This window comes from Rhinocladiella mackenziei (genome assembly GCF_000835555.1).
Source record: "Rhinocladiella mackenziei CBS 650.93 unplaced genomic scaffold supercont1.1, whole genome shotgun sequence".
NCBI lineage: Eukaryota > Fungi > Ascomycota > Eurotiomycetes > Chaetothyriales > Herpotrichiellaceae > Rhinocladiella > Rhinocladiella mackenziei.
In genome coordinates, this window is record NW_013550604.1 from 4,696,850 (window position 1) to 4,723,465 (window position 26,616).

The 26,616-nt window shown below is 49.8% G+C and overlaps 12 protein-coding genes across 12 annotated transcripts; 5 read left to right on the plus strand and 7 right to left on the minus strand.

Moving 5' to 3' along the window:
• Positions 1-994: 994 nt before the first annotated feature.
• Z518_01658 (dihydroxy-acid dehydratase) lies at positions 995-3,062 on the plus strand (the record flags this gene model as incomplete). Its single annotated transcript, XM_013422256.1, has 3 exons — positions 995-1,582; positions 1,637-1,794; positions 1,847-3,062. The coding sequence occupies 3 exons, from the start codon at positions 995-997 to the stop codon at positions 3,060-3,062; spliced, it is 1,962 nt and encodes a 653-aa protein (XP_013277710.1).
• Positions 3,063-3,122: 60 nt separating this feature from the next.
• Positions 3,123-4,847, minus strand: Z518_01659 (uncharacterized protein; the record flags this gene model as incomplete). The annotated part of the gene is made up of 1 exon (XM_013422257.1): positions 3,123-4,847. One exon carries the CDS (start codon positions 4,845-4,847, stop codon positions 3,123-3,125), a length of 1,725 nt encoding a protein of 574 aa, XP_013277711.1.
• Positions 4,848-5,629: 782 nt separating this feature from the next.
• Z518_01660 (uncharacterized protein) lies at positions 5,630-8,527 on the minus strand (the record flags this gene model as incomplete). Its single annotated transcript, XM_013422258.1, has 2 exons — positions 5,630-7,745; positions 7,824-8,527. The coding sequence occupies 2 exons, from the start codon at positions 8,525-8,527 to the stop codon at positions 5,630-5,632; spliced, it is 2,820 nt and encodes a 939-aa protein (XP_013277712.1).
• Positions 8,528-9,292: 765 nt separating this feature from the next.
• On the plus strand, positions 9,293-10,041 carry Z518_01661 (protein yop1; the record flags this gene model as incomplete). Its single annotated transcript, XM_013422259.1, has 4 exons — positions 9,293-9,343; positions 9,472-9,687; positions 9,751-9,814; positions 9,863-10,041. The coding sequence occupies 4 exons, from the start codon at positions 9,293-9,295 to the stop codon at positions 10,039-10,041; spliced, it is 510 nt and encodes a 169-aa protein (XP_013277713.1).
• Positions 10,042-10,477: 436 nt separating this feature from the next.
• On the minus strand, positions 10,478-11,301 carry Z518_01662 (uncharacterized protein; the record flags this gene model as incomplete). The annotated part of the gene is made up of 3 exons (XM_013422260.1): positions 10,478-10,671; positions 10,730-11,125; positions 11,229-11,301. 3 exons carry the CDS (start codon positions 11,299-11,301, stop codon positions 10,478-10,480), a joined length of 663 nt encoding a protein of 220 aa, XP_013277714.1.
• Positions 11,302-11,843: 542 nt separating this feature from the next.
• Positions 11,844-13,492, plus strand: Z518_01663 (uncharacterized protein; the record flags this gene model as incomplete). The annotated part of the gene is made up of 2 exons (XM_013422261.1): positions 11,844-12,001; positions 12,052-13,492. The coding sequence occupies 2 exons, from the start codon at positions 11,844-11,846 to the stop codon at positions 13,490-13,492; spliced, it is 1,599 nt and encodes a 532-aa protein (XP_013277715.1).
• Positions 13,493-14,110: 618 nt separating this feature from the next.
• Positions 14,111-15,436, minus strand: Z518_01664 (uncharacterized protein; the record flags this gene model as incomplete). Its single annotated transcript, XM_013422262.1, has 2 exons — positions 14,111-15,277; positions 15,335-15,436. 2 exons carry the CDS (start codon positions 15,434-15,436, stop codon positions 14,111-14,113), a joined length of 1,269 nt encoding a protein of 422 aa, XP_013277716.1.
• A 422-nt stretch (positions 15,437-15,858) lies between these two features.
• On the plus strand, positions 15,859-16,829 carry Z518_01665 (uncharacterized protein; the record flags this gene model as incomplete). The annotated part of the gene is made up of 2 exons (XM_013422263.1): positions 15,859-16,263; positions 16,443-16,829. The coding sequence occupies 2 exons, from the start codon at positions 15,859-15,861 to the stop codon at positions 16,827-16,829; spliced, it is 792 nt and encodes a 263-aa protein (XP_013277717.1).
• A 129-nt stretch (positions 16,830-16,958) lies between these two features.
• Positions 16,959-17,780, minus strand: Z518_01666 (uncharacterized protein; the record flags this gene model as incomplete). The annotated part of the gene is made up of 3 exons (XM_013422264.1): positions 16,959-17,489; positions 17,564-17,656; positions 17,718-17,780. The coding sequence occupies 3 exons, from the start codon at positions 17,778-17,780 to the stop codon at positions 16,959-16,961; spliced, it is 687 nt and encodes a 228-aa protein (XP_013277718.1).
• Positions 17,781-18,129: 349 nt separating this feature from the next.
• On the minus strand, positions 18,130-19,763 carry Z518_01667 (uncharacterized protein; the record flags this gene model as incomplete). The annotated part of the gene is made up of 3 exons (XM_013422265.1): positions 18,130-18,667; positions 18,704-19,478; positions 19,529-19,763. The coding sequence occupies 3 exons, from the start codon at positions 19,761-19,763 to the stop codon at positions 18,130-18,132; spliced, it is 1,548 nt and encodes a 515-aa protein (XP_013277719.1).
• Positions 19,764-20,386: 623 nt separating this feature from the next.
• Positions 20,387-21,994, plus strand: Z518_01668 (uncharacterized protein; the record flags this gene model as incomplete). The annotated part of the gene is made up of 1 exon (XM_013422266.1): positions 20,387-21,994. The coding sequence occupies one exon, from the start codon at positions 20,387-20,389 to the stop codon at positions 21,992-21,994; it is 1,608 nt and encodes a 535-aa protein (XP_013277720.1).
• A 132-nt stretch (positions 21,995-22,126) lies between these two features.
• On the minus strand, positions 22,127-24,358 carry Z518_01669 (uncharacterized protein; the record flags this gene model as incomplete). The annotated part of the gene is made up of 5 exons (XM_013422267.1): positions 22,127-22,702; positions 22,757-23,309; positions 23,360-24,028; positions 24,083-24,232; positions 24,321-24,358. The coding sequence occupies 5 exons, from the start codon at positions 24,356-24,358 to the stop codon at positions 22,127-22,129; spliced, it is 1,986 nt and encodes a 661-aa protein (XP_013277721.1).
• Positions 24,359-26,616: the final 2,258 nt, after the last annotated feature.

Below are 26,616 nucleotides of genomic sequence, written 5' to 3' on the forward strand. Positions count from 1 at the left end.
GAAAGAAAGCATTGATTGCCAAACATTTTCCAAGTTGGCTCGAAAAGATCCAACCATAACTGGTCGGATTTGTCACTGCTTGACAAGAAAGAAAAGATTAGACGTCGGCTGCTGGAAATATCTTTGGACACGATGCCAGTGTCGTCACACCTGCAATATTGCAATCCTCATCAAAGAGACAGCACGAAAGAAGTGTCCTCCCAAGCAAATCCATTGCCCGAGGCCAAGCCAACACTGGATAGGATATCATATCAAAGGACAATATCTTTCATCGACCTTTAACTAGGCATACCTTAGACATCCCAGCGATACAGAATCTGGTGGTGAGCAAGAGAGGAGTCCCATGCTACAACATAGTTCATTTTGACAGATTCAGCCTCGCCTGTCGAACGCAAATGTCTTTTGAAAAAAAAAAAAACCCCCCCTTGGGTGGATTTCATTATTTGGTAGCTTCCCAAAGCTGCTCCTCTGGGAAAGGGACGTGGTGGTTGAGAGGCACTCATCTTCGTGCATTTGGCATCAGAAGATGCAACCCAGACCAGCTGCTTTTTCATGTTCATCTCCATCCCCACGCCTTTCTCTCCCAGACCGTTCGAATCTTTTTCGCCATGCGGTTCAAATGTGGTTGGTATCTTCAAGCCTCTAAACGTGGGGAATTCGGTGGAAAGAAGGCCGAAATCTTATTTAACTCCTCACGATCACGAGGGTTTTATGGATAACCGACCGCCGACATTGCCGTCACCCCCACAGACTTCAAGACAAGAGCTGTAGAAATCTGGTTGGATTAAAGAATCCACATCGGTCGTAGCCCGACCGCCGCCGTGTCCCAAGGAAAAACACGTCTCTTCGCTTCATACATCTCATCTCCACCGGAAGATGCAAGTCCATCCCGCAAATGTTCTCGTGACCAAGAGAAAATAACTTCCCCATTTACAAACGAAATTGATAACGATTGAATTCCAACAGGAGAGATACAATAAAAAGTTTTGCCAACATGAGTTGTACCAAAGAATCATCGTCTTGTAACTCGTGTCTGAGTCATGGCCATCAGAATGACGGCGTCGGCGATATCGAAGATTACAAGGTTGAACTCGAGTCCTTACGCCAACGAACTCGAGAACTTGAACAGAAGCTTTCTGAGGCAGGCCTTGGAAACAAAACGAATGGCGTGTTGTCCAAGTTGCGTTCAGCGAATTGGTTCAGTGACAAAACCAATCCCGAGATGTGTGCTCTTTATACTGATCGATATCTCAACTACGGTCTGACTCAGGAGGAACTCATGTCCGGAAAACCCATCGTCGGTATCGCACAGTCTGGCTCTGATTTGGCTCCTTGCAATCGATACCATCTGGAGTTGGCGAAACGAGTTCGTGAAGGAATTCGAACTGCCGGTGGCGTCGCATTTGAATTCCCCACCCATCCCATACAGGAAAGCTCAAGAAGACCAACCGCAACTCTGGACAGGAATCTTGCCTACATCGGTCTCGTTGAGTTGCTTCATGCTTATCCGCTGGACGGTGTTGTTCTTCTCACGGGCTGTGACAAGACGACTCCGGCATTTCTCATGGCTGCTGCTACGGTCGTAAGTTTGCTCCCTGTTTCCGGTGGAGGAGCCCTTGCTGAGTATGAAATCTAGAACATTCCGGCCATCTGCCTCAATGTCGGCCCCATGCTCAACGGTCGCTTAGGCTCCAACGATATGATCGGCTCAGGGACAGTTCTGTGGAAAGCCAGAGACTTGCATGCTGCTGGTGAGATCGATACCGATACGCTTGTGGAAATGATAGCAGCTGGGTAAGTCGAAAGTTCGATGTGCGATGTTCAATCGGCTGATCCATGATCATAGAACACCCTCTGCCGGTCATTGCAATACGATGGGTACGGCTTCCACCATGAATGCTCTGGCGGAAGCACTTGGAATGGCTCTCCCAGGCTCGGCTGCTATTCCAGCTCCGTATCGTGAAAGATCCCAGTGTGCCTACAAGACTGGAAGGCAAATCGTGGAGATGGTTCATGCGGATCGCAAACCGAGCGATATCATGACCAGGGAAGCTTTTGAAAATGCCATTGTCGTCAACAGCGCCATTGGAGGCAGCACCAACGCTCCAATCCATTTGAACGCGGTTGCGAAACATATCGGGGTGCCCCTCGATCTGGACGACTGGGACCGCATCGGATTCAATATTCCCCTTCTCGTGAATGTTCAACCAGCGGGTGAGATGTTGTGCGAGGAATATTATAAAGCTGGCGGTCTTCAGGCAGTCATGGCTGAACTTCTGGATCAGGGCAAACTGCACGCTCAAGTACTCACGTGTAATGGTAGAACAGTAAGTGAAAATGTGAAGGGCAAACATTCATGGGACAGACGAACAATCAAAGCGTACTCGGATCCGATGAAGAAGGGCGCAGGTTTCCTGCATCTCACGGGCAATCTTTTTGATTCCGCCATCATGAAGACTTCTGTGATATCCGACGAATTTCGTAAGGATTTCTTGGAAGACCCTAATGATCCCAATGCTTTCGAGTGTAAGGCGGTGGTGTTTGATGGAAGAGAGGATTTCATCAAGCGCATCGATGATCCCCAAACTCCCATCGATCGGAGAACCATCCTCGTAATGCGTGGAGCAGGTCCCTTAGGTTATCCAGGAGCTGCAGAAGTCGTCAATATGCACGCTCCGGGACATGTGCTGAAACAAGGGGTTACATCTTTGCCCTGCATCGGGGATGGAAGACAATCCGGTACGTCTGGCTCGCCATCCATTTTAAATGCAAGCCCTGAAGCCGCTGCTGGTGGTAATTTGGCACTGCTACGTGACGGGGACAAGTTGAGAGTCGACTTGGACAAGAGAAGAGTTGATATTCTGGTGACGGAATCTGAATTGAAAAAGCGCCGTGAGGAGCTGGAGTCCAAAGGAGGCTATCCTATTGCAGAGAGCCAGACCCCGTGGCAAGATATCTTCAGGCGAGAAACGGGCCAGCTCAACGAAGGCATGGTTCTTCAAAATGCAGTCAAATATCAACGTATAGCACAGCGTTGGCCTGCTCCCCTGCATAACCATTGATCGGGGGGCAGTCTTCCAGGAAGTTGGCGCGTTGTATCAAATTCATCACCATTCATTGCCTCACCAGTTCTCCCAGATGGCGTCTGGAAGCACTGTTCTCATGACATTCCAATGGCCTAGGGCACTTTTCGCTTGCCATTGTTCAAGTTGTTTGGTGTTGCCACTTTTGAGAACATCACCATTCTTCTCAAATGTCTCTGGTAAGATTTCGTGTTTGGGAAGTAAGAATTCTCTACGAGCTCCGCTTCCAAGAAAATCCGCTGCCATGGGTTTCCGGAATTTTACAGGAATGACTCTCTTTCGGCAAAAGAAGACCATGTTCGTGAAGTCTTCTGCCTTGACTCCCGGAGCCGGGGCTTCATCTTCTCTAAATGCTCGACAGGACGGGAAAACCGACGTGACAGTGCGATAAATGAGAGATGCGGCCGGCATCATAAGGTCACCGGCGTAGTTGATTGCTATTACTCCATCTGGTTTAAGTAGCATATGCAGACCTGACAAAAACTCCGCGGTGAAGAGCTCAACAGGCTCCACTCCTCCCGTGAAGACGTCGTGAATGATATAGTCATATGAATTGACCTCTGACGAATTAGCGCTTCTGACTGCTGCCACCGCGTCGCCAATATAGTAGCTGTGATTACGAGGAAGCGCAAAGTATTTGACCGCAAACTCGTGGACCACCGGGTCAATCTCCAGGATGGTGGTATTGACTCCGTGGGCAATTAGGGCAGAAGGAGCGGTCCCAACTCCCAAACCAATGTTCAAAGCCGTCTTCTGTTGGTCAGATGAAGACGTTTCCACCAGTCGAACTGCTTCAAGCATGGTGAAGATGGCATATATGGGCTCGCCCACTTTCCTCTCATCCCCCTTGGAGGCAGAGAGCTTCCATTCACCACCAAGGAGACTATGGTCGCATCTCATCACTCGAAATCCTCGTTGATTATCCTCTAGAACGGAGATGTATCCGGTCACGGATTCTTTTCGTTCCAGTAAAGTATAGTCGTACAGACCCAAGGTGTTGTTTAATACTTCTGTGGTTCTCGAGAGCGCACAATGTGGATTGGCAACCATGGTAAAGGCTAGTCCTGGCAGGGTGGGCCAAATAAGGCTTTTCGGCAGTACCATTCCGTACAGTGAGGCCACGACCAACTGTAGTCCAATTCGTGACCGGAGAAAGTAAGGTCCAGTGAGGGAAAGGACAAAACTTTTGCAGGCTCGTTGAAGAATTGTAAAGAGCATAAACAGCCCCATAGAAGGCACAGCTTCGCCATAAGTTGAATTGAATTGGCCGATGTCAACCTCGTCAAAGTACTGCATGGCCATGTACACCGAAAGAACAACCAGGGGATAGCATGTAAATGCCTCTGTGACCAGAGCTCCTAAAGGGTTTCCGAGGATTGAGCTAAGCTGGAACAGCAAGAATTGAATGGTGGGTATCCAGATACAGAAGGGTGTGATGGTTTGAGCGATCCAAGATGGTAGATATCCCCGGAGAGCAAAGGCAAGCATGAAGGATGCCATGAGCCCATAGCTGTGATATAGAGCAGCGGGAACGGCGCCATACACAGGCGATAGATTCAGCTGCGAGACTGGGGCGTAGAGAGCGGCTAGGAGAATGAGCTGGAGAGCTCTTTGGACTTTGGTGTCGCCTAAAGTTGACCAGACGGATTTTGGCTTGTTGACTGTCGGAGCTGCGGACTGCTTCACGACTGGTTCAGGAGGTTTTTCTGTGGGAATATTTCTCGGTCTCGCTGCATTGTTGGACTTGTTATTCCGCCTGGCCATTTTTTTATGCTTCGAGGTTCGTTTACTCCGTGGCGGCTTGCTCAGAAATCTCCACTCACTGGACCTAGGACTCGGAATCAAGGGCAAGGAGTGGACGGCCTGCACAAGGAGACAAGAATGACTAGATCGAGAAGGCCTTTCGAGCACCATTTGGTGTGCAAATGGAATTGAAGAGGATTCAGGGGTTGAATTAATTATGGGATGGATTGGAAAGTAATCCTCAGACCAGGCGGTCTCCGTCTCCCAATCAGGTACCGCTGCGCTACAATGCCCCCGCTAACATTATACCCTAGAACGGCATCACAAACAACACACTGCACATAGAGAATACTGATATTTTTACTCACTCCAAAATGTCTCTCCCACAAGTAGTGGGCCATCTCAAAACCACTAGAAACAAAACGGCAATAAGACATCCTCAAATATCGTCGGGCTCTGTTACAGCCCACCCATCATCGCTTCAAGCATAAGGAAGACACCGGCCGATCATCCACATCCCGGGTATCAGTCAAACCAGATAATCCGCCGTCAAGTCCCAGCCCAGTTTTGGCCAAACCAAACAAATAAATTGCTCGACGATTTAATTCAAGAAGAGGAATATCTAGAAATTCACGTCGACACCACCCAATCGCCCCTCCCGTAACCTTTTCCGACCTTGATCCCGTCATCTCGTCATCCAGGTCGTTCACAGTCATCATGGTACACTCTGTCCTGGTGGCCTCCCCCAAAAGTGTGATTCGAAGTATTAACAGCGATGGCATATGCACAATGCCTGGCTCTCGTCAAGCCAACACCCCCAGTCCCATCGATGAATCCACGGGATCGCTGCTCAGAAGCCAGTCTCTCTTGTTGAATTTCTTCGCTTCTTTCTCCGCTTCAGCATCGACATCAAGCCCGAGATCAATACCACTGTCGTCATGCGCACCAGGCGGTCGTTTGATTGGGCTGCTTAGACCGGTGTGAAAGCTAGGCAGGTCTAAAGGGCCACCACGTCGTAGCTCATCTAGCTCTGCATCGGTCTCGTCATCGTCCACTTCGTGGGCGACCGGTTCTTCTGTCTGTGTTGGTGGAAGGGTTGGTGAACTCTTGGGACCTGGCTCCATCTTCCTGGGTAAGTGTGAGTCGAGTCCGGCGGATGCGCCCTCGTTTCCATCAACATCGTCTTCAGCTCTCTTTCTCTTTGGGCCGCTAATAGACAAACGTGAATGAGGTTGGACCTCCTTGCTCTTCTCTTGCTCTCTTTCGTCTGCAAGCTTTTGACTCGCCTCGTCCATTAGCAATCCCTCCATCTGCGTCATCCAACCGAGCATTTGCGTCGTGAATGATTCGACAAACCACCAGGACTGATAACTGTGTGCACCGCCCTGGCCCATTTGCGTCATGACACTACTCCACAGCCTGGAATGCCAGTCGATCATACATTGAGGGTGATGGCCGTCAAAAAGTTGGGGCAGACACTCTAGCCAACTGATCCATCGCTCTAGAAGTGGCGTGGGCTCTTCGCTTGTGTCTGGCGGCAATATTCCAAAGCTTAATTCGGAAGCGTCGTTGAGAAAGTTGGCGTACGCGCTGGTCGGGTCTGCTTCCGCTACCCGGACTAACTCGCCATCAACCGGCGCTATCAACGGTCTCATATCTTGCTTCAGAACGCCTTGCAGTTTCTCCAGGCTCTCGGGGGGTGGCATGCTTTCCTCTAGCAAACGATCAGGATCAATGATTGCCATAAGGTCGAGCCACATTTGCGTCCGCTGTTGCGGATCTTCTAGCATGCGACTCAGTTGCCACGTTGCTGCATTAGCACCCCTGAGCTTCTTTAGAAGATTCGCAAATCTGGCGGCCGGAACCGCCTTCGCCACGACAACATGGACTGGGCACTTCTCCTCGAAAGCTGAAATTAAATGACTGACCAGTCTCGATCCGATGCGGTCGAACACGGTCCACACAACATCTGGTACATTCTGAACCGCTAGCGGCGCGATGAATCGAACAATTTGCTTGTACATTCGCATATCGCATTCCTGAATCCAAGGAGCTAAACATTCCATCGAAAAGAGTTTAGACACAGGGACGGTCATCTTGCCGTTGAAGGCGGAATGGTGATTGAAAAATGGCTTTTCCTTGCACTTTCGAAAGGCGTCGATGACATCAATGCAGTATGACCGGTAGAGATGGAACAAAGCTTTAGCTATCGAGGCGTCGTAGTTTGTTCCTTCGAGGTATGGATGGATGTCGGGGAACTCGATTGGAGTATCTTGTGAAGAGGAAGACAGTTGAGAAAGCGAATTGATGGTGGGCATTCCAAGGTAGGTGGCCATACTACCAGGCAAATTGGGACGAATTGCAGGCAGAGCGGTAATAACACTTGCGGGTGTGGTTTTGGTAGAGAAGCGGATAGTAGGCGTGTTGATGTATTTACAGTCCATCTTTTGAACTTGAGGCCTCTCGCCCCGCTGTTGATCGTTTTCGGTGATAGAGGCTTTCTTGCACAAGAAAGCAGCAGAGTTCGGGGCTGGAAAATCGGCTGTTTCTACAGTAGGTCGTGATATGGGTCGATCGATGGGAGGGGTGATGTGAGCCTTAAAGGATTTGTTTGCTTCCGCCGTTGACCCACGTCTTTCATGCTGGCTGCCGTTTGCGGTTCCAGGTCTTTCATGTGTTGAAACGTAGTGTCGGTCATCATCGTCTACAATCAGTGATAGGTCAACATAGTGATACTTCGATTCGCCTCGCACCCCCAATCTTCTTGTTTGTACATTAGGGAAGATGATTCGCACAAGTTTACCAAACGATGCAGGATTGAGTGTCGGGACCCGCTCATTCCCGCAACGCTCGGTATATCGAGTGAAGACACGATCGCGGCGAACAGAATTTGAAGATCGTTGACAACTTTCTTGAAGCCTACAATTGTCAGATTGCTCTTGAAGATGACCTCCAAAATTAAAAAAAAAAAAAAAAATAAAAAAAAAATAAACGTACCATAACATTGCAAAGACCTGTTTTGCCTTTTCCGATTTACCTCCCGCTCCCTCATTCTTCTGAACCTCAGCAGCAACCTCTTTCAGAGATTTACCTTGATATTGAGCAAGCAATCGTCGCAGTTCCTGGTCATTTGCCACACTTGAAGCCGTTCCTTTTCTTCTCTTCGCTCCACCATTTTCTGTATTCGAGTCTTCGGGGGCGGGAGAACCTTCGAATTGTTCGGAATGATGGCGCATGTGATGCATATGCTGAGGACCAACGGTGTAGGGTGGTATTCCAGGAGGGTATTGTAGGGGAAAACGTGGCATTTCTTGAAATGCTGATTGTGACATTGGTCGCATTTCGTGTTGTGGCATTCCCGTTGTGGGATCCACAGGCTGTTGTTGAAGATGTGCACCCATATTATGCGGATAAGGTATGAGCATTTCTTCTGGAGGACCGTACATTGCAGCGGCTGGGTGGTGGCCATGTTGAACGAAAAAGGCATTCTGGTCAAGAGGCATCGTCGAGTCGTCTTGTTGTTGTTGTTGCTGCGACGCCGCGGGTTGAAAAGCGCTTCCTACGCCGACCGATTGTAAACTGGCTGTCGAACCTTGAGATTTTGGACGATGTTTTTCTGTATTTGATGTTGCATTGTTTGTATGGGAAGAGCCTTGCAGGTCTGGAGCTTCCTCCAGCTGGTGGGTTGGTGACTGCGCCATTCTGCACTGTCCACTGATTAGCCTGCTGTCATGATAAAAACAAACAACGCTTCATGCAATTCCTAGTCATAGCTCTTCAATTTCGCGGAAATGAGTACCTTTTGAGTTCCGCAATAAGGAGAAGATCAGGTTTCTTGATCTGTGATTCTACCATTCGTACTCGCAAGAGGCCATTGGAGGAAGGGTTTGTCGACTGGCCGTGGCTGTGGCGGAAGTGCGCGGACGTGTGTATATGGACTGTCGGGTGTCGATAGTAAAAGCAGTCGGGCTTCAAGTGTCAGTAATGGTCTCACCGGCGCCAGGTCCGAGACGTTGTGAGTAGCACTGCTTCACGCGCTGTTGACAGTTAGTGTGTGCTGGAAGGTACGGTTCTTGTTGTTGTTTTGGCCGGTGCGGTTGGGGTTGCGGAGCAACTCCGTGAAGCACGTGATCTGACCCTCATTCGGAGCCACTACCCGCCGTAGGGTGCCCAGCGTCCATCCACCTGCCACAGGTCAGGCGGAGCGTTTGACAACCGTGACCGAACATTCACTGGCAGTCGCTGGCATAAGTGATCATCGGGAGAGCTGCTCACACAAATCACCTGCAAGAGCCCAACGAAACGAAAAACGTCACCTCTTTTTCCTTCCTCCTACCACTTCTCAAAACTTGCTAACTCCATCATCATCATCGCACATTTCGCTTTCTATCTTACAATATCCAGTCCCTATCCTGTTCTTCGCTCCGATTCACACTCCATTGGGAACATATCCTCCACCATCAAAGATGTCTTTCCAAGATAAAGCCCAACACCAGATCTCTCAGATTGATAAGGAAGTATGTGAGCACATGTCATGCAGGCATCCAAGTTCAGCATTCTGATTCTGAGTCTTCCATCACCTCCCTGGCTGATCCATCCCCGATATTTCCCTGGTGAGGATTGAGCTAATTCATGGTGTCCGCAGCTTTCCAAGTACCCTGTCCTCAACAACTTCGAGAAGCAGACCAATGTTCCCAAGGTCTATGCTTTCCTTGGCCTGATCGGCCTCTACTTCTTCCTCGTCTTCTTCAACATTGGAGGCGAGTTCCTTGTGAACTTCGCAGGCTTTATAATCCCCGGATACTATTCAATGGAAGCTCTATTCAGCACCAACAAGGTTGATGACACTCAATGGTTGACCGTATGTCTTTCCGACGACTGCCGCGCTGGGTTTGACCATTGCAAATTACTGATCAACGGACAGTACTGGGTTGTCTATGCCTTCCTCACCGTTCTCGAGAGTATGATCAATGCCGTCTACTGGTTCCGTAAGTTGCTCACTCCCCGGGATGGTGATCGACACTAACCCGCGATAGCCTTCTATTACGTTTTCAAGTTTATCTTGGTCCTTTGGATGTCTCTCCCCATGACCAATGGCGCTCAGATTGTCTTCCGCTCTTTCATTCACCCCATCTTCTCCCGATTCTTCATCCAGACGGGGAGCACTGCCGCAGATCTCCGAGGAAAGGCAGATGCCGCTTTGAAAAGCCAGTAAACGATTCAAACAATCGTACAGAGGCTTCATACAGGACTTGAAGAACATCGCTGCCGATTGACGCGAAAGAGCTCGAAATCAAACAAATACTTTGATGCTACGGCGCTACACCTATATTGGCATTGGAACGACAACGAAAGGCAAAGTGAAGGACGGGTCGGGGAAGGAGGTTTACTATTTAGTACTTGCAGCGAAAAGAGTCAAGGGGGGGACGCAGGTTTGGTATTGTTATGGATTTGCACAATAGACCGATCGATCTTTTGTGTGTCTTGACGATTGCGAAGGCCAACAAAAAATCGATCAAGGCTTGAGTAGTTGGTTCGAGGTAGAAGCAGGCCATGTCTGCTCCAGTGGAGTAGGAAGTAATCAGTTTTGTTCTATGCTCTGAAAGACTTCGTGGGCAAACAATAGTCAAGTAAAGTGACTGGTGTCGGCTTTAATTCCAACCACCAAATCCTCTCTCGGCGCTTTCCTGCTGTTTCGGATTGACGAATATCCGATAGGGAAAAGGGTTTTGATCACTGGTCGTGATCGGAGGGATATGATCCTTGTCTCTATTCACGACGGCGACGACTTTCATCGCGGTTTTTTGGAGGGACGATTCCATCGCCCGGCGGACCTTGATTCGGTCTGAAATTGGTTGGTTGGTAAGCGACACCGCAATTCGTGTTACAGAGAAACAACTTACCCGCTTCACTCCGTGGCCTGGCTACAATAACCTGCACACACCATTCTTCCCAACAAACTTCTTCTTCCGTTTGACCACCGCCACCAAGCCGACCCAACCAGCCTGTTGTAATGCCAGTTTTTCGCCTCTTTCGGTCGAAGAATCGCACCACGATCTCACCACGAGAACCACCTACTGAGGAACTCGCTGATGATTGTGGTGTAAGTTGGGAGAGGAGAAGGGCCGTGTGGGTGTCAATCGCAGTCGAAATTTCGGGAGGATCAAGAATAGAGGGCAGTGTGATGGGTAAAGACTGGGTTGAGTGAGACGAGGTGTGAGAAGATGACGCTGTTGGTGTATACAATGACGGTCGCACTGGAGGGAAGTATCGATGGAAGAATATCGTATGCAAGACTCCTACATTGGAGGGGCTGGTTAGTCTATCTTCTTCCGTCATTTATTGTAAAGGGGCGCTAGTTCCTGATCGTCGACGCGAGTCAACGGGACGTGAAATGCTTACCTTTGACGATATCCTTGACAAAAGTTTGGTCAGCAAAGACCTCCAATATGTATTCCTTAGGGCGCGGATCCATGGTCACAGGAGGACTTTTGCGCGGTACAGTGATCGAGTGGCTAGAGTGGGGAAGGGATTGAATGAGCAGACAGAAGGAGTGGCAGCCAGCAAGTGGCGCCTTGTATGAAAAGGTTCGCTCAAGACATGTTCGTCGCCGGCTCCAACAAATGTGCCTTGGGCACTGCAGTCCTGTCGCTGTGGTACGTACTTCTTTGCTTGTAGGATGAACGGCATGTAGTCATCTTGAGTGGTTTTCAAATGGTGCCCAGGTGGGGCAGAGCCCTATTACGTATCGTTACCCTTCGGCTCAATAGACGGCCAGCCTCTCCCACCACCATGCTTCAATCCAGCCGAGGCACCGCCACAAGTTTCAACCGACCATTTGATCAGTAAAATCAATAAAGCGTGCTTTTGCTCTGTCTGCCGTATCTTCTCCTCCTCCTCCTCCTCCTTGGGACGCTCTTCTTGAGCTCTTCAACCTTTCCATGTTACCTGCGGTCATGCCCTATCCCGCAGCAAACTTGTACCTGAGATAAAGGTGCCTTCTTCCATCTCATCACGATGATATCAGCCACACGACGCTGGCTTCGGCGGAATCGCAATGGAATTGCCATTGGTGCTGGTGTTATCGGCGCAACATATCTGGCCGGACAATATGCCCTAGGCAAGCTCAATGAAGCGCGAGAGCGCATGCAAATGGACAGGATAGCCAAAGAAAAGTAAACGGCAGCAAAGCTAGTTGATTGATCTGCGCTGACCAGCACCAAAGCATTCGACGACGATTTGAACAAAATCAAACCGACTGCACTATCACGGTCCTTGCTCTCCTCCCGACTCTTACCGAGAACGTTCTTGAAGAACTCCCCGTGGAGCAGTTGACTCACGAATTGCAACAGAAGAAGGCCGAAAGATTGGCACGTGCTTCCGGAGAGGGAAAATCAGAAGCTTCCAGCATGCAGGATGGAGACTCCGCAAGCATGTCCAGCTTCCAAACTGGAAGTTTTGTACATGCCAGTCAGTTCCAAGGAAATGGGAGCCAGTCAGGTCCACAAAGGACCAAAGCGCAACTCTGGAATGAACTGAAGGTAGCTTCAATTACCAGAGCGTTCACACTGATCTACAGCCTATCTCTTCTTATAATTCTCACACGAATACAGTTGAACCTTCTGGGTCGACTTAATTACCTATCTTCGGTCATCTCGTTGGCACAGCCTCTGCCGCCCGGAAGAGCCAACTCGATTTCACTGGAAGACCACGATCGAAGCGCGGGCGCTGGTTTCGGGAACGATTTCGAAACCAATCGGAGATATCTAACCTTTTCATGGTTTCTTCTACACAAAGGATATTTGCAAATAATGTCAAGAGTAAGGTCGGCCGTTGAAGAGGTATTCGGAAATATTTCTCCCAGCGAAGGAATAACTGCCACAAGGCTCAGTGACCTGGTCCTCACAGTGAGAAAACGTGTTGAGGGCAGCACTGAGCAAGATAGATATGCCACCAGGTGGCTACCATATATGCTTCCACCTAGGGAAGAAGAGGAAGCAGTCCTGATCGAGTCCGGTGTGATAATACCAACTCCATCATCTCCCGGACCAACTTCTCCGGACGAGAACAGACTGGGACAGGAGACGTCCGGTCACATCGATACATCCACGGGACCTTTGCGACAACTCCTCGATGAGACAGCTGATTTGATTGACTCACCGACTTTCACGAGAATCCATACCCTTTTGCTTCGGTCGATGTTTTGCCATTTAATTGACGCTCGTGTCATTCGACAGGCATTCCCACAACAGCCGCCACAATCTCCATCATCGTCCATATCCAGCGCGCAACAACCGCGTATTCAAGAGTTAGACTCCGCAGTCACCGTTGTACCAGGAGAACCGCGCGTCAAGCTTGCCAACATCCTGGCCATCATAACTCGTCAGGCCCACACGATTGGCAATGGCAACAACCCTCCCAACGAATATGTGTCGATAGCTGAAGCAGAAGTGAAAGAACTCGAAGCATTTGCCGCTGTCATTTACGCGAGTAATTTAGATCAGAGTCTTGAGGAGAATCGGCCTACGAGTGCGGACAGTGGACTTAAATCATCAGACGGGGTGGGAGTCAGTGGTGTGGGGACCGAACCCGTCGATGAAATGATTGAGAGTAAACTCGAGAGCGCCTGGACGAAGATATCCGGATCAGTGTCTGCATCTAGGTAATGCTCAAGAATGAAATGATACGGAACCTGGTTTGTGGCTTGGCGGGCTTGAGAGCCTGTGTCGTGCATATTATATTGGTTGGATTGATGGATGGGCTAAAAACACGAGCACGACGGTCAAGATCAAGAATTGAAATGAGTGCTGGGTATGGTTTGGTTTCCCTTCTCTTTTTTCCTCTCGCGACCTGGCCTCAGCTATCTGGCGAACGAGATATATAGATCTTCTCGGCCAATGCGTTCGTGATCCTGAGACTGGTAGACGAAATCTTTTCTTTCTTGATCAATGAATGGAATTGATGTTCACTTTTGAGGGCAAATGGTCAGGGTCATTGTAGACCTCAGGTCTGTACATGAAACCCATCCACGAATCTGTCCATGTCTGTCCGGCCAGCCCAATATGTGGTCATAGCCGCTGGCGGGTCGAATCATCTCATCTCATCTCCATCCGCTTCCGCCCTCGGGCTTTTCAGTCCAAAATCCATCTCGTGCTCCGATCCCCTATACTAGGAGCTTCCTGGGGATTTATGCATTCATTCCGCCCGCCTATAGATCCATGCATCCATATCACCACATAAACAAGACACAAACTACAAGCCAAAACAGAGCCCAAAAATCCCCATCACCGTCTATAAATGCCTGTTCCCCAGCAAACCCTCAAGACCGCCAACCCAATCGCCATCCCAATGCTATCTCTTAGAACATTCAACTTACTGCCCACAACCTCGCGCCAACCCACAGGGACCTCGACGACAGGAATGCCTGCAAACTCGGCGAGCATGAGCATTTCGACATCGAAGATCCATCCGTCCATATGCATGTGCGGGACGATATAAGGTAGCGTAGGCCGGGAGAACAGCTTGAATCCGCATTGTGTGTCCTTGATGCGGGCAGTCTGTGGGGGGGTCATGAACTTGAGGAGCAGATGGAACGAATGCATTAGGAAATTGCGCAGTGTGGAGCGTTTGACGACTGCTTCGCTGTCGACAAGGTGAGCGCGAGAGCCGACGGCGACGCCGCGGCCGCCCGAATCCTCGACCTCGCGGCATGCCCGGACCAATTTGTCCAGGTCGGAGAACTTAGAGGCGCCGTCTGCGTCGGCGAAGACGACGTATTGGCCGCGTGCGTGTCGCATGCCGTGTGTGACGGCGCCGCCTTTGCCGCGGTTCTCTTCCAAAGAGATCATGCGGATGGAGCCAGGAGGGATCTTGACGCCAGTTTCGCAGCGGTGTGTCCAGGGACCAGAGTCGCGGCGTGGCTTCTTGGGGAGGATGTGTTTGCGTGAGAAGGTCTGCGCGGTAAGGATGGTGTCGTCGGTTGAGCCATCGTCGACCAGGAGGATTTCCCAACCACGAGGACCCGGGGGGTCGGGTGATGCTGAGTCCGTTGTAGTGCCATTGGCTTTTCTGCGTCGAGTCGTCGGGCCCTCCGAGTTGACAGACTTCTCTGGGATAGTAGTCTCTCCATCTGCACTGGCTGTCGCCGTTGATCCGTATTCAGTCTCGAGAAAATTGACCGCTTCTTCCAGCATGCCTGTCAGCCGGTTCTCCTCATTGAACGCCGGCACCACAAGGGTCATGAATAATTCTGCCGGCTCGATCTCTTTCTCCAGCTCAATTTCCTTCTCCTCCTCTCTGGCCTTGACGTATTTCCGTAGTATGCCATCGTACCAGCACGGTAAGGGTTCGGGGTCCGTAACATCACCCGTTCTGTCCACTGTGGTGAATGTCTTTTCTGAGGGCCGCGGTTTTCGTGGATCAGGGACAAATACTGTGAGTAGCAGCCATATCTGCGGGTAAATATTGTCAGCATGGGGAATTAAACCCCCCGAAAAATGATGGCGCACCAAGAATACAATTGCAAATGCGGCCCAGATCAAGATGAAAGGAATGAGTCTCCAGTGGAATTGTCCGTCTCGTGGGAACAGGTCAACGAAATGACCGCCCATAACACCCAATGATGGCGACCTCATAGCCTGGGGGTTATTTGAGCAAAAAGGAGGGAGATTGGTCGGAGAGACCTTGGAGGTAGTCGTATGAACGGTATACTAAAACCATACGCAAGGTGTAGGCTTAGAATAAGTGAAACTAGGGGGAGCATGCGACCAGCCTGCTGAAAAAGACAGATGTCCACCCAAATTCGGAGAAGGCTGCGCAGGCTCTGGTCGCAGATACATAACACGACAGCTCCTTGCTGCGTCCATCACCTTCTCTATACATCACTGTTAGACCCAGACACAGGTATTCGAAATCCTCACCGCCGCTAAGCTGCGGTGGCAGACGTTGGCATCCAAGACTTGTGGGATCTGTAGTTTCCCTTCCTTTCCGTCACACCTCATTTGATGTGGCTGGCGGGGCCAGTTGACCTAAAATGTACCTGGCACTCGTGCCTAGTGTCGAAAACGAATGGTTCAAGGCCAAGGCCTTAGATTCGGTCACCTCAGCCTTGTCGTCACGGAATATCCCCCGCCGTGTCGAAGGGTTCTGCAATGAAGCGAATATTTACCTGGTAGGTATTTTCCTGTTTTCATTCAAGGATCAAGGCTTTGATCCTGGTGATCAGGCTGCCTCAGGCCGTCAGTCACAAGACATTCCTGTGATACTACCGACTACCAGAGGACCTTGGAGAGATCGGATTACTCAGGTTCTCTTGGTGACGGCACTCCATACATGTGGAGATATGGGTACAGAGATGATTCCTCTCGACAGGAGTCCTCCTCGAACTGTTCAATCTCTGATTCTTCAGATCCGGATACCCAGCACGCTTTATCGTCAGGTTTGAAACTTGAAACATCATCGCGAATCATCCCATAAAATACACTCCGGATAAAATATGTGTATATTTCCGGACTCTAGTTGATGACCATTGCTCTCATTTCGGGCTCGGCCAGTTCAGCTCCTCGAGCATGATTCCCCATCGAAACATTCTCGCTAATACCATTATCTTTGGCGAAGCTGGCCTCCCAAGCCAACCCGGACCCACAAGACACAAACAAGGTAACTTGCGAAGATCCATCGGGCAGCGGATCTTACACAATCGATCGCGATGATGCAAAGGACTTTATCGATCTCGTCTCATACGAGCCACGCCATTGCTGCGCTTACAATCCGGACGGAACTGAAGACCCGGACTACGGCTGGCTACAAGCAGACGGGACGTGCGGTCATAACAAGGCTTCTGTACGGATCCAAACATATGAGAAGGGCTACTTTTGTATGACTGGCGAAGAAGCTGCTAAGCACGCAAGAGGCATGCTCTATTGCAGTGATGGGAATAAGAGAGAATACTTTTACGGCTATGGTCGGCCTGAATCAAGCGCCGGGAAGCAATGGGTCAGCTAAACATTGATGGTACAGCAAGGACAGTGTGTGAAGTACACACCAGCTTTTTACATTGCTCGACCATGGCGCATGGTATCTATTAGAGTACTACTACACACACCTGGGTACCTCTCCCTTAGGGTCTTGACTCTACGATGGCTTCTTTGTGAAGACCTCTTTCCACTTCCTCGCCATTTCCACTCCCTGTGCCAACGTGCCGACTCTCGCGTCAATCGCGAACCCTTGTCTATCCAGCTCAGTCAGGCCAGTCCACAAATTATCCAGCGGCAAGCTGAAACACTCGATGTATTCATTCTCCTCCAGCTCAGTCTTCAAATTGCCTTCTTGATTGCGCGGATCCGACATATCGACTTCGACGAAGATCATTTTCGTGTTCGTGTTGCAAAACCCGGGGTCATTCCACATGAGAAATCCCTCTGCAGCCTTCGCGTCCGTAGGTATTGTAGCAATGTAGCCCGTCTCTTCTTTCAGTTCGCGCAGCGCAGCTGTCGCGGGGTCTTCGCCCGCGTCGATCAATCCTGAGGGAATTTCGATCGTGACTTTGTTGACCGGAGGCCGGAATTGTTTCTGGAGGAGTAAAGAAGGCCCACTTGAGGTATTGGGATCGTTGAGGATCGCGATGACGCCCACAGCGTCGATCTCTGAGTTCGTTGGTCTTGTCTAATAAAGAGCGACATTAATCAACTTTCAAGTTTCATTCATGACATCAAAAGTGCCTTGCGTTCCAAACCAACCAGTCGTTCTGCAGACTCCCATGTTCTCTGCTCGCCTGAGGGATCATCGTACGAGATTTTCTTCAGTGTGATCCATCGCGATTCCTCTGGTTCCTGGAGTTCTTCAGCAATCAGTAATTGAGCCGCAAGATGGAGTAAAAGACAAAGAACATACCAATGGTTCCACGTTTGTAACTTTGGCCGACAACGGCGAGTAGATAGACATTTTGTCAGCCATTGTGATGGGTCTAAGTTTACTTGTAGACGGTCTATGAGCTTTGGAGACACGAGAAAAAGAGAGCGTTATGGAAGAACAAATGGATATGCTCAACATGTCATAGTAGTGGGCGGAAAGAAAAGAGAAACCCAAAGTGCATTGAGAAAGAGAGCCAATCCATGACCCAGCTCTCTCGTATTTCCGAAACAGGCAAGTCTGGATTTCGACTCCGTCCTCAGCTTTGACGCTTCGGATGGCATCGAATACAGCACATTTTATAAGATAACACCAAAGCTGATTCCTACGATAGCATTCATGTTTCATTTACCCCCTGTTTCCAACCACGCCAGCCCCCCCCCCCAAAACGGGGCTAGACCTGGTTTTCCACAAGCGTCACGTTGGGTTCTTTTTGCAAGACCTGCGCCATCTTCTCATCTCCTGTAACTAGATCCGGGAACTTGTATGACCCAAATTTTCTTAAAGCAATACCGTTGTTGAACATGATATCAACCTGTTCCAGCGTCTTTCCTTTGCATTCTGGAACAAAGAACCAAGTGAAGAGGAATGCCAACACGGCTATGGCACCGAAAATGAACCCGACCTTGGAGTCAAGCCCAGCGTATTTGGCGTCAATCAGATATGGTATGCTGAAGTTAACCGCAAAGTTCATGACCACGTTGACCACAAAGCCCACTCGGAGCGTGTAGTCACGAAGACGCAAAGCCGGCAACTCCGTCGTCACAACGTATGTCAATGGAGCCCATCCCAGGGAGAATCCGGCCGTCATGAGAGCAAGCATCGAAATGATACCGATCTTCAAGGGATCAGTGACTGGATCGGCAGTCCCTAGCCCGCCCATCACCATGAGAGCCGCAGTTTGGACAGCAGCACCGGCCAAGAGAAGATTTCTGTCAGCTTCGTCAGTCAATGCCCTTTTGTTTTACCTAGAATCAATGTACCATCTACCCAATTTATCTGCCACGAGGAGACAGGAGGTATTGGCGACAATATTGACAGCAGCCAGGATGAGAGAAAAGTTGAAAGGATCGATCGTGCCCAGAGACTTGACATATATCGTACTGTATTGGGATGCAAATGCTTGTCCGGTGGCTTGCTGAAAAAAGTTGACCACGAACACAATGAGAGTGCGCTTCAGATTGAAGCTTTGGAAGATTTCAATGAAAGCACCTTTCTCCTGCTCCATTTCCAAGGCATATTGAAGTTCGGCAAACTGGTTTTCGATTTCGTCTTCGGAAAACGCTCCTTCCCGGAGGATGCGCAGACTCTTCTTCGCCTCGTCATTTCGGCCTTGCAATGCCAGCCACCTTGGGGACTCCGGGATGAACCAGATGAGGCTGAGGATGATACTCGGAACGATATAAAATAGACCAATTGGAATCCTCCATGCACGATTGTCCTCCAGACTACTGGTGCCCCGGCAAACAGAATTGACGATAAGCCCACCCACCAAGAGACTCAGTTGGTATGTCCCGACGATGAATGCGCGGACGGATGCAGGCACAATCTCAGATTGATACGCTGGAATGACTGACAATTCCATGCCGACGTAGAGATAGTTCAATATACGCGCAGCCATAATTTGTTCTCTTTTCACTGAGGTGACGGATATGGTCGCGGTAACTAGGGCGAAGCCACTCATGCAAAACATGCACATCCTGCGGCCAAATGCTTTGCTAATCAAGCTACCGATGACAACACCTATACTTCATCGGCCAACGAGCAGTAAACAAAGGTGAAATAGGGCTCACCTGCAGCGAATCCAATGTAGTTCAAGCTATTGAACAGAGAGAGCCAATATGGTTCTATGACATACTTCTCTTTGGAAGAGTCATACACTCCAAACTGGCGTTGAAAGGCATCCATGGCCTGCGTTGTTGCGAACCCCTGGTTGTCGAAACCATAGTTGAAGGATGACAAGGCGATGAGGGAGCAGGACAGAGCCAGCTTCTTATTGAAGTATCTTGCTTGAGGAAAGATAGCCATTGCTTTTCATTCGTTTCTAGCACCACAGACGCTGATTGTAAGAGGATAGTCGATCCAAGCGAACAGTTCATCCTTTTCCCGAGCGAGGAAGACCCAGAACCGAAGGGGGCCTGGGGGATATGGGCGCATTCAATTTGATAGTATGCTAGCGGGATTGCCCCATATGTTTGCCATATTGTGTGACTCCAGCCACAAGTTCCTCCCAGGAGCGGAGAAGTGGGATTGATTAATTCAAGATTGGTCGGAGCTTTCGATATGAGAGCATGAGCCACGAGAGCGCCGACAAGCCGTCACCGACATCCGTCCGGCTTGTGCGGCTCTCCGAGACAAACATCTCAACTAGATTCCAGACACTCACTCTATTGGCGAAGGTATTCGTCTGCTCAGTCTCTGGGGCTCCAGGGTGGAAATCTTTCAGTCATGTGTTGCTGGTCCAATATCCTCGTTCGATGGATATCTGCGTTAGTCGCAATGGTGTCGGTTATGTCTTCTCTGCGAGGCAGGTACAAAAGTACCACCGGTTCTAAGTCTTCTTCTAGCCAGCACCTTGTCAGCTTCCTTTCTCGTTGTATAAATTCGAGGGGTCGTTTTCCAGAATTGTCACTTTCCGATTTGCAAGCAAAATGAAACACTCATTACCGCCAAAACCTTGCCCTCTCAAAATCGAGGGCAAGCAGGGCCAGAAGCTTCCGAATCTGATAATCTTCATGCCAGATCAACTTCGTTATGATTCACTTGGGTGTACAACCGCGGGGAGATTTCCTGTCAAGACTCCAAACATCGATGCTTTCAGTCGACGTGGAACTCTTTTTACCAATTGTTTCGTGCAAGCTTCAGTCTGCTCTCAGTCACGATGCTCCATGTTTACTGGTACCTACCCTCATGTCAGTGGTCATCGAAGTTTGGAGAACCTCATTAAACCGTGGGAACCAAACATGTTTCGCAGCTTGAAGGAAAATGGTTACCACGTCGCCTGCCTGGCTCCAAGAGGTGACACTTTCGCTCCGACCGTGACCGAGCTCAGCGTAACCGAGTACGGCTTTCTCGAGACTCCAGAGTTCATCCCTAAGTTCCGAGGGGAAGACTCGAAAGAAAAAGATGAAAGCATCTGGGGACGACTATTTTATCGAGGACTCCGGAATCCTTCTGAAGTCGTGGATTACGACGAGGCCGTGGTGAGGTCTGCCATCTCATGGCTGGAATGTCCGCCTCCAGATAAGCCTTGGGTCCTGTTCATGCCGCTCATATTCCCCCATTGTCCCTTTCAAGTCGAGGAACCATACTTCTCAATGTACAACCGCTCTGAAATGCCACCGGTATTGTCCTTGCCAGAAAAGAAAACCGGCTATGAACCAAGATATATGAAGGCCATTCGCGATCAATATGGCACGCACCGTGCAACGCCCGAAATTTGGGCCGAAATCAAATCCACCTACTTCGGTATGATCTCCCGTTTGGACGATCAGTTCGGCCGAATCGTTGATAAACTTGATTCTCTGGGTCTGTGGAACGAGACGGTCACCATGTTCTTCACCGACCATGGCGAGTATCTCGGCGATCACGGTCTGATTGAAAAATGGCCGTCCGGTTTATCTGAAACTCTGACGCGGGAGCCTTTGATCATAGGTGGCGGAGGTTTGCCAGAGGGGCAAGTCACTGATGTGATGGCTGAGATGGTCGATTTGGCGCCGACGGTCTTTGAGCTCTGTGGAATCGGAGAGCACTTCCCACATAATGGGAAATCCCTCATACCTGTCCTTGTTGAAGGCAAGAAAGAGCACAGAAGATTCGCCTTTACCGAAGGAGGGTTTCTGACCAGCGAGGAACCCCTGCTAGAACAGGCGCCATATCCATATGATATTAAAGCAAGCTTGCAACATGAGGACACCACTCTCGCGGGTAAAGCGATTAGCATTCGGAACAAAGAATGGACATATATCTATCGATTATATGAGCCAGCTGAGCTCTATCATCGTATCAATGACCCAGAGGAGATGCACAATCTGGCCGCGGATCCGAATTATGTTGCCGTTGGCCGGTCATTGGAGAGTGAGATCTTTCGCTGGATGGTCGAGGAGTCGGACTTCCTTCCCTGGCAAAAAGACACTCGGTTCCCCGAGGTCACACTGAAGAGTCCAAAAGAACAATTACTTGAGCGATTGGAACAGGCCGGGAAGGGAATGAACGGCCGTGCCATTGATGGCACCGTCGTAAATGGGCATGCCAAATAGAATCCTCAGCATTACATTTCTGTCTTCTGTTGCTGTTAGAAGTTCTAACAAGAACCGAGGGCGCGCGTTGACGCGGTCGTTTCGGGTAAACTGCGAGATATAGATTGATATTTATACGAGAATTTGACGAACCTAGTCAAACCACTTCCCTTGCATGAAATCCCGCATGTCCCAGTCACTCTGGTAATACATGCTGTTGACCAATGGATCAAACACCTGGTGACTCTCGCCCCACGCTCCTTGATATGCGGTGTTGCTTGACCAATCTGGTTGCATATTTTCAGTACCAAACGTAAATTCAACATTTGAAGAGCCTAAAGGCTCGTCGACTGTTCTGTAAGCCCCCTCATCAATGCGGGAAAAAACTGCATTTGAGGATGGATTTTCCGTGAACTTCAGAGAGTCATCACTACGGCTGTTTTGTCTGATTGAGCCACTGGCTACTCGCTGAGGAGTAGGGGGTTTTTGGAGGGAGACTGGCTGTGTGGTCCGAGCCATCTCGAGTGACGCGATCAGTCTTGCACTGTCATCAGCAAAGGCGGTGTCTCTGAGGAAAGAGTGTCGAGAGAGTATCTGTCTCGGTGTAGCTTCGGCATTAAATCCGCCTCCCTGGCTCGAATCCTTAGCTTGAGCCCGTGGTGAGCTCGGCCCACTAGCTGAGGACAGCGATGAGATACCGCCAGTAATGAGATCTTCGATGTCTTGTCGCTACAGCCGTTGTCAGATAGGACTTCGTTTTAGCAGATCAAAAGGAAGACTTACGATCATGATTGCTGTTGGGATATTTGGGCAGAACTTTTCCAAGACGGCAGAGCAATAACCCGTTTGAAGCAGTGTAGACTCTTCCTCCAGAGAAAACTTTTCAGCATTCGTCCGATAAGCGTGGAAAAGTATTCTTGCACTTTGATAGGCGCAGACTGCTATGTCAGAATCCATAACCTTTGTTTCAACCTCCAAATCCAGTAGTGGAGCAAATATTTCTGCTGCCATTGCTCGAGCATGGTCCACACATCGGGACTGGCAGTACGCAATCAGATCAGGGTCAATCTGTTGTAGAGTCTTCTTCGAAACTGCTTCGCGGAGTCCAGTGAACAGAAGTCGGTAGAGATCACAGTGACACTGGTGCCACCACACGTGAATCATGATATATCGAGGAAGCCAATGTGAAAAGGCACGGAGGCGGAGGTTTCTCACCGAGAAGATCAAGGACTGTGGAAGCGTGGAAGCGTACAGCTGAAGCTCGATTTCAAAATCCCGAACGGCATTGGGCCGGTTAGAGCCGACATGGTCCCTCGCCGCCGCTTGTTTTGTGTATCTGGAGGAAAATTAGCTCTCGGAATTCCGAACGGATTCGGGCTGCTCTACCTCAAAATGCGATCTCGAATATTCATTATCCTGATGTAATGAGTGAGGAGGCCAACTTGTGATGACGAGGGCGATTGTGCTATGGATTCCAAGGATCCGGTGCTTTGGGGGACATCCAGTTCAAAGCCTTCTTCCCGGCATGGTAATTGCACATTGATTGTTTCAATAGGACAAGCGGTGAATTCTCGGAGTCCGCCTGCCACCTTCGTGTCGAGGATATAAAGAGCCCACATCACACGCCTTCTGGACTCTTGGGCCAGAAAACATAGTGAATGGTCCTCATAGTTCAATCTCATGCCGTATGCAAACCTTGCGGCTATTGCCAAGAGCATGAAGGCACTTGATCTGTCCCTGAAATATATCCTATAGTCAATGATCAAGAGCATGGACTGAATCTTGAAGATGGACGGATGCCCAAGAGATTTCAGAACCGTACTCTCGGCTTTTTCTATCCAGGCCACTGCTTGTTCCTGCATTTCGGGCACTGGGCTGAGAATGCCATATGTTAGGCCACAGAGAGCAAATACAAACTCAGGATCGGTTTGGCCCGTCGAGTAACCTTGGATCAACGAGGCCTTGTGAAGGAAAGCGAAATGACCAACAGGGTGGATGTGATGGAAAAAATCTTCGATTGCTTTCATTACAACCTCCTTGGACGGCAACTCCATACTACATCCAACTCAATTAGAGTGAAGATCGCGAATGCGGGGAGACCAGACTCACTCAGGATGGAGAGGTCGTCGCTGGATATCTAGCTCCGCCTGGTTGCCGCGAGAGTCGGTTGTCCTGGAAGTGTAAGTCGACACATTGGTGTTGCCGTCTGTGGTTGACTGAGGCGACGGTTCAGGAGAAGGGACTTGAGGAAGGCCAGCGCTAGGGGAAGACGCCAGTGGGCCTCTCCTCGAACCGTAGACACAGTCTATCCCGCGGTATCTGCATCTATGGCACTGAGGATATTCACCACTGCAGCGAGCCTTCAATGCATGACAAGAGAGGCATGCCTGTCGGGTACGCCTTCGATAAAGGAGTTGCGATGAATCCGGAGTGTCATTTCCGGTGGAGGATGTGGGTTGAAAGCTGCAGCAAAACCCCAGCCGTTCGCAACCACCACATTTATCGCGCTTCCCGTCGCACTTGACCTGTTCAAAACCGGAGTTAGCCAAAACAAATCTCTGCAATGGCAAGGGAGTTAGATACGGCAGAGCATGCCTTTCGAGACCTGCACTGCTGGCAGGTATTGGTAGATTTCCTCGAACTCCTAGCCGCTGACATTGAAACCTGTGAAAATGAGTTATTCATTTTCCTCTATACTTCTTCCCATTATTCATCCAGCTTCCACGAGAAAGTAGCTCTCGAGGATCTGTGGGGGCTGATATCGCCGAGCGGATAACCGGCCTCGCTTCGAAATACAGGTCTGGTTCGCATCGGATTGAAATGGTTTTCGAGACACTCGTACCCCGTTGGGCTCTCACGGTAGTCATGGTCTGGACGGCTCGATTGGACCATGATATCATGTCAGAATCTGGGGCTTCGTGGGGATGAAAATACCACAGCAACTCCGACGAGCCGTTGGCCGAGAGCCGTCCAAGTTGGAATTTGGTTGGCGATATCCACAGCACGTGATACAAACGTCACGTGCAGATACCTCGACGTAGACCAAAATCTAACAGCCGGTGTCCATCAAGGCCATCAAGCTGTAGATTATCTCACATTCGGTGTACTCTAGGCACGTGCAAACAGCACATCCGTTGAAACTCTCTAGCTCACACTCTGCTCCGGCCCAACATCCCAGACCCTAGGGTCATACTCCACGCCCATCCTCTCCAGCCGCGGATTAATTCGATGCTTGATAATTGCCACCTCCGCAGAACATTTTTGAAATTGGGTTCGGGAAAGGCTCAAGTTCTGCTTGAATATTTGATGTCTGACGTTGTCCAAATGACCACCGTACATAATGGCACACCGCATGTCAATATCATCCTTGGTCAGGTCTCCCAATTGTTCACTCTTCCCCAATCGTCCAGCTGGTTCACGACTTAAGTGTCCGAGTAGCCGAGTTGCAGGAAGGCCACGGAAGGACCCTCATTCTCATACGATCTCGACGTCGTCGATGGTTGAGTATCCCTTTACTTGCAGGGGCTTTGCCATTGACGGGGAACATGCGGCCTATGAAGTCTTGACGGCACATGTCGGGATCCAAGCGGCATACAGCTTCCATCTCACAGTCTTCGATCTCATGGCTAACGTTGATGGGCAGGACAGTGAAAGAATTTCAATGGACGGTTCCGAGCGTTGAGGAAGACGCGGCCATATTTGTCCAGTTCTGGATGAAACTAATTTGGGGACTTCTTACGTCGGCCATTGGCAGCGGAATATTCATACTGCCCAATAGGAAACAGCTGGTACGGAACCTCTGGCTGGCCCTTTTCCTCTCTGGACGGCCCTTTCCTCTCTCGCTGGCCCAAATCCCGATATCGAGCTTGTCGAATGGTGATATTGTGTCCATTTTGCAGATAGGACGCATATGTCGCGTACAGAAAGTGGCTGTCACCAACTTTGATGAATGGTTCGTTATTCATCATCCACACCTCCACTACGTATTGAAGGCGAGTTCGGTGAATCTCCTGCATTGATCCAGATCACCGATGGCATGGCTGTCTTGACAAGTGCTGATTGCTGCTGTCGTGCTGGTATGCATGTTCTTCATGTTCTTGAGCATCAAAAACGGTAACGAATGCAGGGTGTTGCCCATCAAGAGAGGTAACATATGCATGCGGCCGATCCTCCGGGGAAAACACCTGGGGGGGGGAGGTCTAGGACGGCTGACGCGAGGAGCAGGATCAATTCCTGCAGTAGGATCAATTCTTGAAGCAAGATTTTCTTCCGCAGGGACATCCAGTTCTATTTATTGTCAACATGGTTTATAGCATTGAAAGAAAGTGGTGTTTTTACCTTGCTCCTCGAATTTAGCATGCTCAAAATACTCTTCACGCCACCCAACTCTCAAGTGTATATCCCGAGGGTCAAACCTTAGTTCGACGTCAGGATGGACTGGCCGACGCTGCTTCGATGGGTTGGCCTGTCCACTGTGATTTGCCTGTTTTGGCAGAGCATCTGTTTTTCGCACAGAATGCTCCATTATTAATAAGTTTTGCCATGGCTCAGCTGTACAAATGGAGGTCCTTTTTCCATTCAACAGCCATGCTGCGGATGAGATGATCTACGATAGAGTCAAATACTTTGTGCGAGACAGATTT